The 20,228-nt window shown below is 39.0% G+C and overlaps 1 protein-coding gene across 1 annotated transcript in view; it reads right to left on the bottom strand.

Moving 5' to 3' along the window:
* Positions 1-20,228, bottom strand: part of DNAH8 (dynein axonemal heavy chain 8) — a 577,557-nt gene that overhangs the window by 22,163 nt on the left and 535,166 nt on the right. Inside the window, exons 81-87 of the mRNA XM_074949111.1 lie at positions 18,816-19,018; positions 17,469-17,542; positions 15,958-16,110; positions 15,435-15,590; positions 4,309-4,425; positions 2,723-2,824; positions 2,001-2,161 (exon numbers count right to left, since the gene is read on the bottom strand). Coding sequence (XP_074805212.1) covers positions 2,001-2,161; positions 2,723-2,824; positions 4,309-4,425; positions 15,435-15,590; positions 15,958-16,110; positions 17,469-17,542; positions 18,816-19,018 — 966 coding nt within the window. The remainder of the gene's footprint in view (positions 1-2,000; positions 2,162-2,722; positions 2,825-4,308; positions 4,426-15,434; positions 15,591-15,957; positions 16,111-17,468; positions 17,543-18,815; positions 19,019-20,228) is intronic.

Here is a 20,228-nt window from a genome sequence, read left to right as displayed (position 1 = left end):
CTCCTAGTAGGAAAGGACCATATTGCTGTTGTACAGTTGCTGCAATGGAGACATCCCTAGGACATGCAGTATTAGTGACAGCCTTGCCTCTGATTGAGTAAGCCTTAAACTGGCCATTCCCTATTTCATGCTGACCAGGTTATAATAATTGGAGATGCATTTTGACATCTATTTTGACATCTCCCATTGTTTCTTATGACACCGATTTGCTGGGCAGTGCTGGGACTGCCCAACAAATCGGTGTCATAAGAAACAAAAAATTGGGTGGACTTTCTAAAGACTCTAATCTGCCCCAAAGAGAGCCCCAAAGACCTTTTTATTATGGAGAAGGGCATGCTGGCATAGAACGAATGCAGGCCAAGTAATAAACTCATTAAGATGGAACTCCAACTTCACCTTGAAGAAAAATATCAGATTGGTCCACAGCATCACCTTATCCATCTTTATATACCAAATTTTACAAGGTAAGTCACCAGAGGCTGATGCTCACTCACTCTGCTAGTTGGAGTCTCTAAGAAAAAGATGCACCAAGAGGAGGATAAAAACCAGTGCTGGGGAGAAGTGAAAGATTCCAGAACAGAGCTATATGCAGCTTAGGTCTCTCTAGGAATCCCTCTAGCAGCGCCAGAGTCAACGCTCATTTTCTGAGTGAGTTCTCTTTAACTCCCCCATTACAAATCCAAAGTAGTTCTCCCCAGGACTTATTTCAGCTCTGGATTGGAGTAAATCACAACTCATCTTGGTGGACCATTTATCCAGTTGTAGGGGGTCTGAATGCATTGGAGCAGGAATGGAAGAGGAAGATAGCTGCTTCTCTTCCAGCTCCTTTCCTTCTATAGATGTACCTGGATCAGTGGACTCTAAGGTGGTGTGCCATTCTCCTAGGATTCCTGTGATATTGGCACTGTGATATACTGTGGTGATGGGACCATATAAAAATCACAATAGTGCATATTTGTGCCTTCAGTGACTGCACAAAGAATCTGCTAAGAATCTGCACCTTAAAACTGAGGATAAAGAAATGTGCAAAACCATGCCCTGAACAAAAATTCTAGACAATATTGGGTTCATAGAACTATATCACATTTGAATACCAGGTGTTTAACACTTCTTAAAAAATGCAAATGAAACATTTGAGCAGTTTATAACAGCCCTAGAAACAATGAGTATGAATATCTTGCAAATGACATAATTCATGACAGAATTATAGGAACTGCAGGGAAAATGATGATTCATTATATCTTGTTAGAGATCATATGATATTAGTTGAAGAAAATAAAAATCAAGCTGTTGCATATATTGTTTGTGAATCAAAAAGGGAATAAGTGAAAGACAAAAATTAAAACTGAGTGGGTACTAAGTGATGCCAAAAAGCCACTTTTAAATAATGGAATTATGGAAATATACAAGAGAGATGGTAACAAAGGTTACTGTTACATCAAAAGGCATACTGTAAAGAAAGTGTCACCCAAAGAATTATTTGGCAAAAATGTGTATAGGAGCAAAAAAGGTGTATGAATTGGAAGCATGGAGCAGCAGAATGCAAACATTACCAACTTTTTATTGTTGAATTGCATGGTATCTGTAAGTGAATGCATATATTAATATAAACATGAATAATTTTACAATACACAGGTTGGCTAATGTTAGCAGAATTCAAAAAAGACTTCTATGACTTTACTTTCATTGTTTTTGAAAGGAAGTGATTGCTTTAAAAGAATAAGTAAAATTGTTATCAGAGATATGCCATAAAGCTGCTAGACTGCTCTCAGTCTATATGTACATTACCACAGGGGGTATTTTGAAAAAGATCTTTTTAAATTGAAAACTGTGGCTTTCAAAGAGTCCATAAAAGCTTCCTTAGGCAGTGGACTCCACGCAGGTCCAAGAGTTTCCCTGCAAAATGCATGCTTTTACTCAAATATATTTGATAGGGCTCTGACTGTTTTCAAAAATTAAAAGAAAAATCCTCAGCGTCATAATGTTTGAGACCCACTTACGTGATGTCAGCATTTGGGTGAAGACCAAAGACTTCTGGGCTATCCATGGCAGGGAGGGTCTGAATGTACTCCTGATACTGATCCAGAGTTTTGCATACTGGGATTTTATATCCAGTGTAGAAACAAAATGTGCTCTCAAACATCTTTTCACTGAACCACACCTGTGCAAAATAAAGAAAAGACTAATTAAAGAAATCAAAACTTTGGATAACTTTGCCATTTCATACAGGGATTTCAACCTTGCATTTATTTTCTTCAGTCTTCTTGAGAAGTTAGAATTATAGTTGGGCTAAAACCAGTCATTTTACTCTAAAACAAAAATAAGGCTGTGTCATTACAAAGTGATTCCTTCAAAAGTTGAGTTCAAGTTGGGTAAATTATTTTTCTTTATTAAAAAGTGTGCATGCTCCTATTTTAAGAGGGCTATTCAAGGAGGAGGATCTCATGGGCTAGGAAGGATAATTTGTATACTTTACCCACAAGGCAAGGCTTTTACAAAGTAGAGTGCTGAAGAGATAAAAACCCACCAGAAACAAGAGTTCTGACACTCTAGATGATTCTCTTCATACAATATAATTGCAATATTGACTTAAATATTCACTTCATGAAATCTAACTGCAAAAATCACAAATCACATTATATATTTTAGTAAAAATGAATATTGATACTGTTGCCAGATTTTCTTTATAATGACAAAGAACTGTATTTTCAAGCTCTCTTACTCTTGCAAAACAATTAAGAAGACGCTTATCATAATCATCAGTGACCCGACCTCCATATTGCACTTCTCCAATCATGTATCGTACTGTGCTCCATGATATACCCTAGATACAAATAAAATAAAATACTGTAGTTACAATCAATATCCATCTATGGCAGTGGTGTCCAACCAGTAGGTTTGGGGGACCCTGGTAGTCCCTGAGGCTCTAAATTGTGACCCTCAAGAATGACTGTGTTTAGAAGATAAAGGTCAATCACAAATTTCAAATATATTCCCTGAACCATGTCCTATAATTTTTAAACTCAAGTATTAGAATTGGTCCTGTCATGACATGGAGGCTTTGCCTCCCCAAAAACCTCCCACCACCTCCTCTGTAGTCCTAAAAGCAGATATGGTGTGGTTTGGAAGCCCTTTGAACAGCTGCGGTCTCTTCCTTGTTTCTCAGCCACTCTCTCACTGGCCACCTGATGCATTGCAGAAGATGGCTGTTCCATTACCTGCTTCTGTGCACTACACCTTGGGAGCCTAAGGAGAACAGGATAGAAGTTTGACTTTGTCAGAACCTAAGGGAATGTTCAGCAAAGGATGGTTTCCCTCCCTGACACAGCCATCCACAGCACCCCAGGAGAGGGCAAAATAGGAGAAGATGAGAAATAATAACCAATTACAGCTCCTGGATTCTCTGCCCCAATCCCCTCACAGATTTGAGCAGCCTGAGGATTGCTCTTATTTGTACTGGCTCTCTGTAGTCCCCAAGAGACTATATACAAATTGGGGATACTCAGAGTTCAGTGTGCTCTAACTATTCCCCCTTTCTATCCAAGAGACTGTGGAGAGGGAGGTGTAGGAAACAAATACACTGGCTCTATGCATGCGAGAGACTCCTCTGTGCTAGAGAAAATCCCTGCAGGGGATTTGTGGATGGTTTCACTACCTAAGCATCACAAAAGGAGCAGAGCATGGTAGAGATTCTACCCTGAACTGTTGCCCTTGCTCTCTTTGAAACAATAAGTTAGGCCTTACGGATGAAAAAGTTGGATACTATGAATCAAAGGAAATATTAGAAATACTCAGCTGATGAAGTCTTAAATGGCCATTTTTAATTTTATTATGAACAAACTGAACCAATTTGACTGAAATGCAAGTAACTATAGACATGTAGTTTATCTGCATAGTTTCTTTATGTTCTATAATATAATATACTTAAAAACAGAATCAACATTAACCAGTAGTTGTTCAAAGGCAGTCATATTTTAGATAGAATGCTGAAATTGCAAGATCAAATTCTGAAGTCTCTAACCAGAACTCCTATTGTAGTCCATGGGAATATGGGCTGAGTAAGAACTGCAGAATTTGACCTATAGTGACTGATGAGAAAATACTTAATGCTTTTTCAATTAATTTTAATTTTTTTTTTTGCTACAGTTTTCATGTGGATAATAGTGTCCGTACTAGACTGACTGTCCTTCAGAATTGACATTTTGGTCACTATTCGTATGACAGAAAGAATAAGTATTTTTCACAACATAAACAGAACTATGTGAAGTAGAAGCAATTATAGATACTGTTCACATAAATATGACTCACTTTCTTGATGTCACATTCATCTAAGTGATTCTGTATAAACTGAACACTGGCTGTAAAGTCAGCAGAGTTGAATTCATAGGGAATATTCCAACCCAAAGGGCCAAACTTGCGTCGTTCCTTAAGAATACCATTGAAAATAAATAGTCAGTCTGTTTTCTTTAAATTTACTCACTGTGTTGTTTCATTATTATTTCTGGTGAAATTAAACTGGAATTAAAGATTACAGTCAATAAATGACCCAGTCCAAATACCCCATTATGCATTCCTTTGTGGCATTACTAATTAAAAATGGGTTTCAGGTGCAGCATATTGGAACAACATGTGAAGGAAAAACAACAAAAACATTTATCACTACCCATCCCAATCATCTTAATAGCCCTGGGTTTTAAAATCTCCTATGTCTCTATTGCTAGATCAGGATGATAGAGTTTGTTATGTTAAGTACTATACTTGGCCTAATTTTCAGACATGATGAGCACTTGCAGTTCCCATTGACTTCAATAGACTCAGCACATCTGCCAATCAGGATATAATTTTTCTTTTTTTCTACATACGGTCTATTTGCTAAAGGTAGTTTTAATTTTTCAGTTTCATATTATGACACTGAGTTGCTCAAGTGCACTTAGCTTGTCCCTTTTGCCTTAATTCCTTCTCTGATGCCTTTCAAAGTTCTTACCACTTTTACACATGGTATGGCTGCCCATCTACCTCCCTTATGTTATCTCAGATCCTTCATTATTAATGTTTCAGGTTAACATTGCATGCTTCTTTGTAAATGTAAGTGTAAATCTACCAGTAAAAAGAAAAATAGTTATCTCTAAAATATGGAGAAGTAATCCTTAGAATGAAGGCATTATAAAACACTGAACAGCCTCACAACCCTCACAACCACATTTTAAACTCCTCATGTGGTGTAGGCCTGTGATTTGCTGACAATCTTCTTATGTGGCTCCTAGGAATCTCAGATATGTATTAGTCTGTTATTTTTATTCCTTTGTATGAACATGTACATTTGTGCCCTCCTTGTAAATGGCTGTTGCATGCTATTTTGCTCCTTCTAAAAACTGTCAAAATGTAGAAGCAAAGAAATACAACAAGATAAAGACGGAGCTGTGGAATACTGTACTTACATTTTTTAAAATCAGTTTCAGAGATAGCACATTTATTAGGCATCTCAAACAACATAACTTCCCAGTTAGCAACAGTAAATGGGTAAAACCCTGGCCACACTGAAGTTAATGGACAAAACTCCTATTGACTTCAACATGCCAGTCACCTAATGTGTTGAAGTGTGGTTATGGTCAGAAAAATAACTATGTAAAAATTGGTACCTTACTTATCAGATCTGCTGCTTATGTGTACTGAGAGTTATATATATTAACCTAACTGGAATTTTCTCTACCTTGAAATGGATTTCTGAGAGACCACTAATCCATACTAATGGCTTCTCTTCTCTCTACAGGTGATTGACAGACAAGCTGGACTACAAGTTGTCAAGAACAGTATCCCTGATGAGGCCACGGCACACCTGGTGGCTGAGCTTTGTGACTTTGTCCTCACCCACAACTATTTTAGATTTGGGGACAACTTATACCTTCAAGTCAATGGCACTGCTATGGGTACCCGCATGGCCCCACAGTATGCCAACATCTTTATGGCGGACTTAGAGCAACGCTTCCTCAGCTCTTGCCCCCTAGCACCCCTCCTCTACTTGCGCTACATTGATGACATCTTCATCATATGGACCCACGGGAAGGAGGCGCTTGAAGAATTCCACCTGGATTTCAACAATTTCCACCCCACCATCAACCTCAGCCTGGACCAGTCCACACAAGAGATCCACTTCCTGGACACTACAGTGCAAATAAGTGATGGTCACATAAACACCACCCTATACCAGAAACCTACTGACCACTATACTTACTTACATGCCTCCAGCTTCTATCCAGGACACATCACACGATCCATTGTCTACAGCCAAGCCGTAAGATACAACCGAATTTGCTCCAATCCCTCAGACAGAGACAAACACCTACAAGATCTTTATCAAGCATTCTTAAAACTACAATACCCACCTGGGGAATTGAGGAAACAGACTGACAGAGCAAGATGGGTACCCAGAAATCACCTACTACAGGACAGGTCCCACAAGGAAAATAACAGAACACCACTGGCCATCATGTACAGCCCCCAGCTAAAACCTCTCCAGCACATTATCAACGATCTACAACCTATCCTGGAAAACGATCCCTCACTCTCACAGACCTTGGGAAACAGGCCAGTTCTCGCTTACAGACAGCCCCCACAACCTGAAGCAAATACTCACCAGCAACTACACACCATACCACAGAAACACTAACCCAGGAACCAATCCCTGTAGCAAACCTCATTGCCTACTCTGTCCCCATATCTACTCTAGTGATACCATCAGAGGACCCAAACACATCAGCCACACCATCAGAGGCTCATTCACCTGCATGTCTACTAATGTTATATATGCCATCATGTGCCAGCAATGCCCCTCTGCCATGTACATTGGCCAAGCCGGACAGTCCCTATGTAAAAGAATAAATGGACACAAATCGGACATCAGGAATGGTAACACACAAAAGCCAGTGGGAGAACACTTCAATCTTCCTGGACATTCTATAACAGATTTGAAAGTAGCTGTACTTGAACAAAAAAACTTCAGAAACAGACTTCAAAGAGAAACAGCAGAACTAAAATTCATTTGCAAATTTAACACCATTGCAAATTTAGCACTGTTAATTTGGGTTTGAATAGGGACTGGGAGTGGCTGGCTCATTACAGAAGCAGCTTTGTCTCTCCTAGAATTGACACCTCCTCATCTATTGTTGGGAGTGGACTACATCTACCCTGATCAAATTGGCCCTGTCAACACTGGTTCTCCACTTGTGAGGTAACTCCCTTCTCTTCATGTGTCAGTATATTTATGTCTACATCTGTAACTTTCACTCCATGCATCTGAAGAAGTGAGGTTTTTATCCACGAAAGCTTATGCTCAAATATATCTGTTAGTCTTTAAGGTGCTACAGGACTCCTTGTTGTTTTTGACAGACAAATGACATCAGTAAAATGAATTAGACGAAAATGTTGCTAGTGCACATTGGAACCAAAAGCAATTTGCCTAGAATTAACACACTAGTGGAACTGGTTAAAATAATAGTAATCAGGTAGGTGTATGGACTACTAGTGGTAGTGAAAAAATCACTTTTTGGCAGCAAGTTGCTGTAGAGTTCATGGGCTTTGCTTAGGTTAATAGGGTCAAGACCACAAGAAAGCTTCTCCACAACCATGCAGCTTTGCCTTTTCTCTTCATACTTTTCACAGCATTCTGAGAATGAGGGGGGAAAGAAGGGAAGGCACAGAGAACTCTGCAATTCCAAGGAACAGACTGTGTCTATTCCTAGTAGATCCCTGTTACTGTAGAAGAGAAGTAATTTGCAGCTGTGGCTTGTGTTAAATAAGCCTATTACTCCACATATCATGCAAATCAGATGAAATATTTCTGGGCTAATGCTACATTCCCTAGGATGCACACTGGAGTGGCTGAGCCAACCTGCTATGATTTTGAATTTCCCAAAATTCATATATGGACTGTGCTGGGAACTAAGCATTTCTTTTCCTGTTCATTTCAAGATGGGTACCATCTTTCTGAGTATGGCTATGTTCTCAGTCCCTCATTAATTATTGAGATAAGACCTCACCTCAGAACTGTCCGAACAGACAAAACTGGATTCTGAAAAATCTGTCTTGAAATGTAAACATGCCAAGTAAACAGCTTCCATTTCCAATATGCTAATATAAAGGTCTTTTTTATTCCCTGACTGTGTCTTGCACAGACCCCTGGCTTAACAATCCTCTGAAGCCTTTTCTGATACAAATTCACATAACTCTCCTGTGTAATGAGGTAAGATCCCAAATAGACTAGAATCTTTGATGGTTCTAAAACACTCTTTTGAAGATTCATGATAAACCCCAATAATTCATTTGTAACCACAATCTGAACTTTTGGAAGAGATTTATCATTTATCAGCCAATCGTCTAAATATAGAAAAACATGAACATCCCAGGGCAGCCACTATTGCAATCAGAATCTTTGAGGAAATTTTTGAGGCCATACCAAGGCTGAAAGGGAGGACAGTGTACTGAAAATTTTGGTTGTTGATCTTAAACGTTGGATACTTCTGACAAATGTAGCAGTACTTATATGGAGATATGAGTATTGCACAACTGTGGATACTAAAACTTTTCTTTGCTGTACAGCTTCTATTATACACTAAAGAAATTCCTTCTTGAATTTGCTATGCTCCAAAAGCCAGTTGAGCCATTTGAGAGTCAAGATTTCTGTGAAGTCTTCTGAATGCTTGGGCACTTAAAAACAACAGCAGAGAAAGTGCTTTCATTCAGCTCATCTGAAGGGAAAGGAAGAAAAGCATAGATATCTTGTAGATGCTAAATATATTAGCATCACTCTTTATAACATTTCCTGAGAAGTGAGGCATATTCTATATAGTAACAGTTAGAATGACAGAATCCATTTGTCTAATGGTATGTTTTTCCACTCTGAAAAAAAAGGATAATTCTGTCCCCAAAAGAATGAATGGGTTCAGAGAGCAGCAGGAAATCAGTGTGGATTTACTAGGATGAGGACCTTCCAAAAGCCTTCTGACCTCTGTCCCGCTGATATTTATATATAGTTCCCTGAGCTGCAAATGTTAGATGTATAATGTTGGTATGATTGTCTGAAGAAGCTCACTGGTTCTGAACAGAAGTGTTGAATTTGGGACTTTCTTTACTTTGCTGACAAAAAGACTCCAGTTAGAAAAAAAACCTCTTACTGCTTTATCTAAGTCATTATCAAAAAGTCCAACTCCCCAAAAACGCAAGGAAGAGAACCTTTTCTTTATTCTGAAACTTGACAATCCATTGGGAAAGCCAGAGAATTATGTGAGCCACCACTTCACTGGACACAAATGGTGGGTCTGATTCAACTCCCTTAAAATAAATGAAAAGACTCCAGCGGATTGGAATGGGAGTTGGATCAGGCCGCTTACAAATTTTTTTGAAATGTCCACAGTATTTGTAACATCAGCTACAAAATCATTAGTTAAAATGGCATGAATTTATTTATTTATTTATGTATTTATTTAAATTTTCTTCTGCATGGTCAGTGCCTTCTCAACCAAATGACAAAGAAGCTTTAGAGATGTTCTGGACTCTCTACCCCCTAAATGAAATACCTTGTTATTATTATAATACTATTATTATTTGTATTATCATAATACCTCGGGATTCTAATCAAGGATCAGGGCCTCACTGTACCAAGCACTATACAGACACGTAATAAAGAAGACAATCCCTGCCCCAGAGAGCTCACAATCTAAATAACAGAGAAGATGCAACAGGAGGTCAAAACAAATAGATTGGGGAATGGTGGGAGGATGCGATAAGAAAATGAACAGAATTGAGCAGAAAACCAGAAGTTACAGCTCATCAACTGTCCAATCATGGCTCTTTCCATCCTTCTGTCACTAGTTTTCTTACGACATTTAGAGGGAGACTAGCCTCTGTGGCCTGAGGGCCTTGTTGAGGCAGCCTACCAATACCAGATCTAAGAAGGCAAAAAAAAAAAAAAAAAAAAAAGCAAGCAGGGACACTGTCAGATGGCTGAGAGTGGCATGCGGAAGCAATAGCTGAATCTAGAGCAGTGCTACTCAAAGTGGTGGTCCGCAGACCGATGCCGGTCCGTGAGCCATCGGCTGCCGGTCTTCTCGTACATTGGAAAAAAAAATGCCGGTCCCCCAAATCAGATAGCTTGAGAAGCACTGATCTAGAGGACACACACAGTGGCTGTGGAAAAGGAAGCAACTGACACAGTGGGTTTGTAGGGAGACAGCATATTTGTGATAAAAAGAAAGTTTATCTGCCTTATTAGACCTTGCTGCTGGCTGGGTCTTTGGCTGGAAGTCTGACCCTGCACATTTCAGACACACATGGAAAAAATGGTCACTAACTGTTCTGTAACTGTTCTTCAAGATTTGTCGCACATGCAGAAAAGGACCTGGGGATTACAGTGGACGAGAAGCTGGATATGAGTCAGCAGTGTGCCCTCGTTGCCAAGAAGGCCAATAGTATATTGGGCTGTATTAGTAGGAGCATTGCCAGCAGATAGAGGGAAGTGATTATTCCCCTCTATTCGGCACTGGTGAGGCCACACCTGGAGTATTGTTCCAGTTTTGGTCCCCCCACTGCAGAATGGATGTGGACAAATTGGAGAGAGTCCAGTGGAGGGCAACAAAAATTATTAGGGGCCTCGGGCACATGACTTACGAGGCGAGCCTGAGGGAACTGGGGTTATTTAGTCTGCAGAAGAGAAGAGTGAGGAGCGATTTGATAGCAGCCTTCAACTACCTGAAGGGGGTTCAAAGAGGATGGAGCTAGGCTTTTCTCAGTGGTGGCAGATGATAGAACAAGAAGCAATGGTCTCAAGTTGCAGTGGGGGAGGTCTAGGTTGGATATTAGGAGACACTATTTCACTAGAAGGGTGGTGAAGCACTGGAATGGGTTACCTAGGGAGGTGGTGGAATCTCCATCCTTAGAGGTTTTTAAGGCCCGGCTTGACAAAGCCTTGGCTGGGATGATTTAGTTGCTGTTGGTCCTGCTTTGAGCAGGGGATTGGACTAGATGACTTCCTGAGGTCTCTTCCAACCCTAATATTCTATGATTCTATGTCCATTCCAGTTCATGTACGTGCATGCCCAGTGCACCAGAGTCAGAGATTTTCCCCTTAGCAGTACTGCACTCTCTGCTGCCGAGCAATGGTATAAAGGGTGAAGCCACGCTGACATCCATAGTTTCTACTTCTGGACAGACCCCAATATAGAGGGGAAGGAAGGTGAGTCATGGAATGGACATGGACAACACATCTGGAAGAACAAAAGGTATGGAACAGATTAGTAACCACTTTTTCTTCTTTTGAGAGATTGCACATGCACTTCAGGTGCATCACAAGCAGTCCAATCCAGAGGTGGGATTGGATTTTAACTGAACAATGACTGAAGGACTACACATCCAAATCTGGCGTCATCTGTAGATTCAGACATGGCATAATGAGATGCAAAGGTATGTACTGATGACCAATTGCAGTTCTACAAATGTCCTACCACTCTGTCAGAGTGGTGTTGGCAATGTCGTAGCAAAAATATATGCAGGAGGAAATCCATGATGAAATTCTCTGAGTTGAGACTGGAATATCCTTCATCCTGTCCTCAACTGCCATGAACAATTGTGAGGATGACCTAAAAGTGTTAGTCCTGTCCAAGTGAAAAGCTAAGGCTCTCCTGACATCCCAGGTATGGAGCATCTCCTCATCTTTATGAGCATGGGGGGCTTAGGAAAGAAAGTTGGTAAGTGTATTGCCTGATTGATGTGGAAGTGAGAGACTACTTAAGTCAGAAATTTTGGATGTAAGATCTTTGTAAAAGACTGTATAATGGGGTCAGCTATCAGGGCTCACAATTCTACCCCTCCTCACAGAGATGATCATTACCAAAAAGGCTACTTTCATTGAAAGACAGGGCTGGCCTTACCATGAGGCGAACTGAGGTGGCCGTCTCAGGTGCCAGACTGTGGGGGGGTGCCACTACAACCCAGAGTGTAGAAAATTGTGTCTGCTGCTGGTGCATATGTATTCTCTCTGCTCTAGGTGCACAGAGATGGTGGAGTGCTGTGCTGGAGGAAGGAGGGCACAAGAGACATAACAGGCAGGCAGGAAAAAAGGCGAGAGGGAATAACAGAAAGCAGCAGGAGCTGCAGGGAGAGAGAGGAGGTACCTCTCTAGCACCCCCAGGAGCCTGGACTGATTAACACCAGCTTCTCAGGGAGCTTCCTGTTTCTTGCTGCATCCCTGAACCCACTTGAGGAGAACAGGCAGTCAACTGAAGTAGTAGGAGCCAGTTAGGCCCTTAAGACACTGATATCTTCCCTCATTCAGGCCCTGCTACCAAGCTGCTTATTTGTCTCCTTCAACTGAATGTTGAGAGCCACTATAGCTGGCACAGAACAGAAGTCATGAGTGAAAGAAGAAAATGCCCCTCTGGGGCAGCATTCAGAAAAAGAAAGAAAGCAAGAAAGCATTCAGAAAAAGAAAGAAGCTTTTCTAGCTAAGCAGGAAGGAGCTCTCCTGATATACATAGATACAAATGTTCACGGTGAGCCTTCCGGCTCCAGTGAGGATGTGAGTGGTGAGGAGATGCCTGATTTTCTGGTTAGTCAGAGTGCAGGTGACCTGGCAGCTACTGCAGCATCCATATCTCCATCTCAAATGGATGTAACCATGCACATTCCTGAAGAAAAGCGTGTAGATCAGAGAAGAGTGTGGTGGAGGCGCAAGAAACAGCTGCTGCTGAGTTTAGTTCCTTAAGTCTAGATGATCCAGGACTGTGGACCCATTTGAGCAGTAGCCTGAGCGACTTCCTTGTACTGGCTGGGCCACAGCAAGTGAAAAACTTCATGTTCCCCAAAGACAATGAAAATCTTGGTGCCTCTCGCAGCAGCACTGGACTGCTTCTGAATTCCACAGGTTGGGGGCATTAGCCTGAGAGTAATGAATGAGGAGAGAAGCGATGCAACAGAAAAAGAGAGGCTTAAAACTGGAGGACTAAGATACTTGATCTATGCTTCCATGTGAAAGAGCAAAATATTGAGGAGAAAGAACATTGAAAGGTTGATCCTTATTTGCAATGGCTGACAGTTCTTTTTGCCTACTTGCTTCCTAATAGGTGGAGATATACTGTCTGTCAGGATACCTTCTGTTTTAAGATGCAGAAGAGGAAACGTGCACCAGAAAAGTCAAAACACCAAACTGAACTTGTGGGGGTGGGGGTTTGACAATCTATTAAAAAATATAGCTGCATTTTTCAGCATAATTAGTTACGTAATTAAGCAGTCAAGTTTAAGTTATGCTTTTGTTTACTGAGTTATGATTTATTTAAAACGACTAATGCTTTTTCTGAATGTCTTAGAAATCACATAATTTGGTGATAGACTTTCATTTGAAATAATCCTATTTATTGAAAAAACTGACAGGCAAGAAGAAGTCATTTTCTTTTATCCTGATATTGTATATATGTGACTTTCAGAGGTTTCACTTTTGAAAACTTATTTTTAATATTAACAATTAAAGGAGTTTTGTGGAGAAAATGTTCACATTTTAATCTAATCAACATTTGTGTTGAAGCCTCACAAAAAGGGTTTCCATAGTTGTTTACAATTCTACTTTCAGTAAATCTAGAATGAGTCCATTGACTAGAGTCACTCCAGATTTACGCAGTGTAACTTAGAGCAGAATTTGCCCTGTGTTTTAGGTTGCAAGGACAGGTTGCAAGGAAGGGCAACAAAAATGATTAGGGGTCTAGAGCACATGACTTATGAGGAGAGGCTGAGGGAGCTGGGATTGTTTAGTCTGCAGAAGAGAAGAATGAGGGGGGATTTGATAGCTGCTTTCAACTACCTGAAAGGGGGTTCCAAAGAGGATGGCTCTAGACTGTTCTCAATGGTAGCAGATGACAGAACGAGGAGTAATGGTCTCAAGTTGCAATGGGGGAGGTTTAGATTGGATATTAGGAAAAACTTTTTCACTAAGAGGGTGGTGAAACACTGGAATGCGTTACCTAGGGAGGTGGTAGAATCTCCTTCCTTAGAGGTTTTTAAGGTCAGGCTTGACAAAGCCCTGGCTGGGATGATTTAACTGGGAATTGGTCCTGCTTCGAGCAGGGGGTTGGACTAGATGACCTTCTGGGGTCCCTTCCAACCCTGATATTCTATGATTCTATGATTCTATGATTTGAATTAAGGACTGAAAGAACAGTTAGATACCACTGAAACTGTGAAATACGCAAATAACTTCAATGAACAATTGGGGTTGCAAACAATTTTCCTTCTATTCTTCTTAAGTCAGATATTATTTACTATGAGGAAATAAGGCAGTATTAACCCATAATACTTTAAGATTTAGTATACTGGTTCTTTGTAAATTTTCCTGAATTACTGAGTACAGTATACTTATCTATGGAACCGTTGTGGGATCAGGGGATAGTGAGTTTAAATACAGACCAGTGCCTATATAAGTATGGTGACTGACACTCTTTAAATACCTCATCTGGATGGATGAATAGCTACAGTATTACCAAAAGTTCCCGCTCCACTGGCTGAATAGGCCTGGGATACTCCAGCACTACAGGTACAGTATCTCCATGGGGCAGCATGCAGCATAGCTTGCTCACTCAGCGTTCATATGAGCTGGAAGAGGAGTGAGGAGCAAATATGTGCATAAACCTGCCTCCCTGGGTGGGACCTTTAAAAACTGCGTCCATGTGCCACAGCAAGAATATCAGCAGCTTAGCTGTGTTCTACACTACAAACTTATGTTGGTATAACTATGTAGTTCAGGGGTGTGGAAAATCCACACCCCTGAAGGATGCAGTTACACCAACATAACTCCCAGTGTAGACAGCACTATGTCCACGGGAGGGCTTCTCCCTTCAACATAGCTACCGCCTATCAGGGTGGTGGAGTACCTATACCAATGGGTAGAGTCTTCACTAAACGGTAGAGAGGTGCAGCTGCACCAGAGCAGCTCCACCGCTGCAGCACTGTAAGTGTAGATGAGCCTTCAAAAGAGACCTTAAGGTTTAATTCATGTTTATAAAGTTCTTTGAGATCTGTGGATAAAAGGATCTATACTCAGAAAGTGAAAAACGTTAGAATATAAATCTCACAACTACTATATCTTTAAATTACACAACATGGGCTGAGTTCTGCTCACACTGAAGTCAATGGAGGAAAATGTCTATTGACATTAATAAAAGCAAAAAAGGTTTTAAATTCTCAGAATATAAAATCTGCCTGCATCTTAAAAGAGACTAAATCAGTAAGGTACATCTGAAAAGGAGTCCCCAGTCCTGCAAAATGGATGCACATGGAACATGAAATAAGAGACTTTCATATTACAATAAAGATACAAATATCTACTTTTTATCAGGAACCCCAGTGAAAAAGACTCCACTTAACATGAAGTTGAATGCAAAACCTATATGAAATACCTGGACAGTGGAATGTAGGAAAGCTACAGTGTAAAGCAGAGGTTTCCACATAGGCATATTGCTGACATCTAGCAGGTCTTGATTAATTCCTGAAAACGTTCTTTTCAAACCTGCACGTACACCCTGGGGAGGTTCATTTGTGAACTTTATAGAAATCTGTCATGTAAAAATGGTGAAACAATTAGATTTACTTTCTTAAAATAAAACAAGGGTCTATCTAAAATGTTGCAACTTGTAAAGTTATGAGTCATAGAATCAAGACATGTGTAGCTGAGTTCAGCTGATCAGAAACTACACAAAATGAATGTATATTGGAACCAGTAAATTAAAGTCCTAGGATGTACAGTATTTTCAAAATGTTAACATGTGACTTTTGAGAATGCTTCAGATTTTGCAACATAACTTCCATTCCAGTGCCATATTTTTAGCTTCAAATTTTGTTTGACTAATTATTTCATTTTCATATACCTAATTTAGATAAATTCACTTAATGATATTAGGTCTAACTAAGTATTGAACAAACCTGTAGCAGTGTAATTGGGAACTTGTCATGTGGCTCAGTGGTTATCCAAACTCGAAAGGTCTCATCAGGAATCTCAGCAGTAATAACTGTTTCCAGTAGTTCATCCATGAAATCCAGGCCTAGGTGACAGTTTTGAAGTAACACCCAGCCCCCCTGTATAAAAATAATTTATGAAATAATTTTTAGTCAGTAAACCATCTTGTGATTTTTAAAAAAAGAAAAAACACCATGTTTACGTTAGAATCAGATTTGGTCACATACATCTAATTACTCTGAGTTTGTGGAGGTTTGGTATGTTTTTTGGCTACACAGTATCATTTCATTTGGATATTGACATAGATGTAACAGCTAGCAAAAATACATTTGAAGTTATTTTCATATGCTATAGTTCAGACAGAAAACAAAATAACTGGACACAATGTAAAAGTAAAGTAGCAGTGCCATCAAGTGGCAAAAGTAAATAACAGAAAGCCAAACCCGGCATTCCTTAACCCAGAGAAATTTCTATTGGCTCAACTGCATTATCAGTTCAAAAAGTCTCCAAAGAGTGAAAATATTCCAGTTGAAACCCAACACACACATCTTTTCTTTTTAATTATCTGTAAGTTAAAGAGTCTAATGTTACTGTAGAGAGGATGAGGGAAGATTAAACATTTTCACTGATAACCTAAATTAATCTCCAATAAGAACATTTGGGTGAAATTCAGCCTTGTGCAGAAGGTTGCCCAAATCCTATGGATCCCTTAAGTACCACATAAGCTGTATTTCAAGGGTTGGCCATCTACACAGGAATGAATTTCTTCTATTTGTGAATTAAAATAATCAGTCTTTTCAGCCTCAGCTGTGTTATTTGTTAAGAAGAAAAAGAAGCCTAATACAAATATCTGAGATTATTAAATTAATTCCAGTGACCTACATAGGTTTTATTGTAATTTATAATGTTACAGTTGCTATTTTGTGTTAGTTCATTTACATACAAATGAACATTTGATGAATAAATTTAATTAAAATATTTCTATCACCATTTCATATATTTTGGCCAACTGAAATACAGTGAAAATAATTAAATATATTTCTTTTCTTTTAAGAAGTCTCTACTAGTTTGGGAGGGAGATGCTTAATTAAACTCTGTCACTCTTCTAAATTATTATTATTATTTGTATTACTGTAGCATCTAGTACCCCAAGTCATGGTCCAGGACTTCACTGTGCTAGGCACTATACAAACACACACACAAAAGATGGTCCCTTCCCTAGATAAAACCGGTTTGATTTTCAGAAGTTTTCTATTGCTATTGCTGATTTTCTGTATCTAGTGCTGCACTGCGTTTTCAGCATTGGATATAAATACACTAAACTGATGTGGGACTTTTAAATATTTCTGACCTTGAGATGAGCATGTAAAACCCAGAGTCAATTTTACACAGAAACTGTAGGATACAAGGGTACGGGTATAAAGTGCATGAAAAAGCAACACAGAACCTTAACTGGCATTTCAGTGTTCTTTCATACCTGCTGCATTGACATCTGAGTTAGCTTGCGTGCATGAACTTCTTGTCCCTGACCCATAGAGATAGTCCTACATTCTACAACAGATGGAACACCATGTTGTTAATTAATGTATATATGTTAGCTTCTTCAGCTAAGAACAAGTGAAATTAAAATTATTAGTTCAAAGTGATATTGGGAAAAACTCCTGAAAAATGGAATGGAGCACTATTTTAACATACAAATATATACATTTTGTTCCTGTTTATTCAGTTCGTATGCCTTCAATATTTAATTATTTCTCAATATGAGCATAATTTTCTATAAATATTAAAAGTCTAATGAAGCACTTGAAACTGTATATTTAACAGACATACTATGTATTTATAATGGAATAAATATGGCTCATATTACTGTTGTCAATGGGAATTTGAACACAATAGTTTCTCCTAATTACATGCAAAGCAAGATTTTCAAGAAGTTTAGATGTGCAACTAGCAACCAGATTTGCAGGCAAAATTACAACTGTCCACACAAATCAAGTAACTGCACATTCTAATGTGACTAATTAGCATAAATGTATTTAACCACTTGTCCATGCAACTACTCAATTTGTATGTACAATATCACACATATTGTAGACACAATCTATGCACAAAGTCTAGAATTTTTTTTAAAGTACCTTTTTGTTACAGAAATAATTTCATGAAAATAAACAAATGGCGGATTATCTTGCTATCTGCAGCAAGAAATATTTAGAATTGTACAATCAAGAGACAGCACTCTCAGCTGTGCAAAACTCAAGGGCTTGTCTACATGCAATGTTACTGCGCAGCAAGCCAAGGTGTGAATCTACAGAGCACTAGCTTGCCACACAGTAATGTCCTGTGTAGAAACTGCTATTGCGCACTAAAAGTTCTGTATAGCGTGCTTTAATATACTGCTGTTTGAAATGATAGGACATCAAAGTGCACTACAGCCGTGTCCACACAGGATGTTACTGCATCATGCAATCAAGCTAATGCAATGTACATTCACACCCTGGTTTGCTGCGCAGTAACATCCTGCGTAGACAAGCCATAAGACAGAGTAGGTATCTATCATAAATACTTACAATTAAAGAATGAATAATGTCATGGATTGGAAGGAAGATAACTAATAAGCAATGTAAACATTGAGAACATATTACTGAAGAATGATCTTCAGCACTGCAGTATTTATTTAAAGTATTGATTACTTTCTTTCTCCATCTCTAGGAGAAAGTTCAGGGACAACTAATGGTAAGGCAGGTTTAACAAAGCAGTTTTCTAGAATAAAATCCCCAAAGTTATATTTCCTTTTTATGATGAGAATGAATAACTATGTTCATACCCAGTTTAAGTTTCCTTGCCAAGGCATCAATCTGAATAGTTGGGTCAGACCCCATAGACAAGAAGCAGATAAGGGGTGTTCGTGTCTCACTTTCTTCCCAAGTCTTCTCTAAATTTAAAATGACTGGTTCTGTATATTTCTCTTCCAGCGAATCAGCAATATACTTTCTGGCTTGGGAAAGGGTGCGATCTGGGCACCAAGACCTGGGAATACACATATGTAGTGAGCTACAAATTCAGTATCTCTTTCCTTTATTTTATTTCATTTCAAGGTTATGGAGGGAAATTTGAGACTGTGAGATTATATAGGAGACAAAACATGTTAAGGAAACATTGACAATAAAATAACTTAAAATATTCTATTCCAAAATACTTTGAACTATTTCTCTTTAATAGACCTTAAAAATGGTTAAGTTTTCAAACTCAGCGACAGAGGAGTCATTAGTAAAAAAAATTTTTTTTAGCACCCCCCCCCCCAATTAAACTTGCATTTACAAGTTCCTCAATGTTCAAGTGGAACAAGAAATGTGATATACTAGAGAGCACTGCTCCATTCATAGTAAACAGACTAGATATACTGAAGCCATGTTACTACACGCTATATCAGTTGGATTGGTTCAGTTGTGAAACTACAGCTGTGTCAAGAACTCGCTAATAATGAGAAACGCAACTTTAATTGTGTAGAGACTCATACTACATAATATATAATACTACTTAATGTATACGTTTTTATACAGGGCACAGCTGGCAGTGCTGCTTACACTTACGGTTGTCCACTTTCCATTCTAAGACCCTGTTTTCAGTTGCTCATAACTTTGCACGCTTTAACTGTATGGACTGAAATTTTCCATTCTGGGTACCTGTCTCAGGCTGACTTTTTTTTTTTTTTTTTGAAAGTTTCAGCAAAAGCAGTTCAGCCATGTCCAAGAACACAATTAGGGGAAAATAAGTTGTTTTGCTCATATTAAAACAAATCTTAAAACTGTTTAACTGAGAAACTGAAGTGCCTGCATGCTTTGACATTTAGTAGAGCAGCTTCTATTTGTGTCAGAGGTGCTTTTTACTGTTCTCAAAAAAAAAAGCATCCTAATCTGGCCAAGTTACAGTAGATCTCAGAGTTATGAACACCAGAGTTACAAATTGACCGGTGAACCACACACCTCATTTGAAACCAGAAATATGGAGTCAGGCAGCAGCAGAGACGAAAAACAAAAAAAGCAAATACAGTGCAGTTCTGTGTTAAACGTAAACTACTAAAAAAATAAAGGGAATGTTCAAAAAAAGATTTGACAAGGTAAGGAAACATTCTGTGCTTTTTTCATTTAAATTAAGATGGTTAAAAGCAGCAATTTTCTTCTGCATAGTAAAGTTTCAAAGCTGTATTAAGTCAATGTTCAGTTGTAAACTTTTGAAA

This window comes from Natator depressus, chromosome 3, assembly GCF_965152275.1.
Source record: "Natator depressus isolate rNatDep1 chromosome 3, rNatDep2.hap1, whole genome shotgun sequence".
NCBI lineage: Eukaryota > Metazoa > Chordata > Testudines > Cheloniidae > Natator > Natator depressus.
Note: the sequence above shows the minus strand (reverse complement) of the source record. Positions and strands in the feature narration are given on the sequence as shown.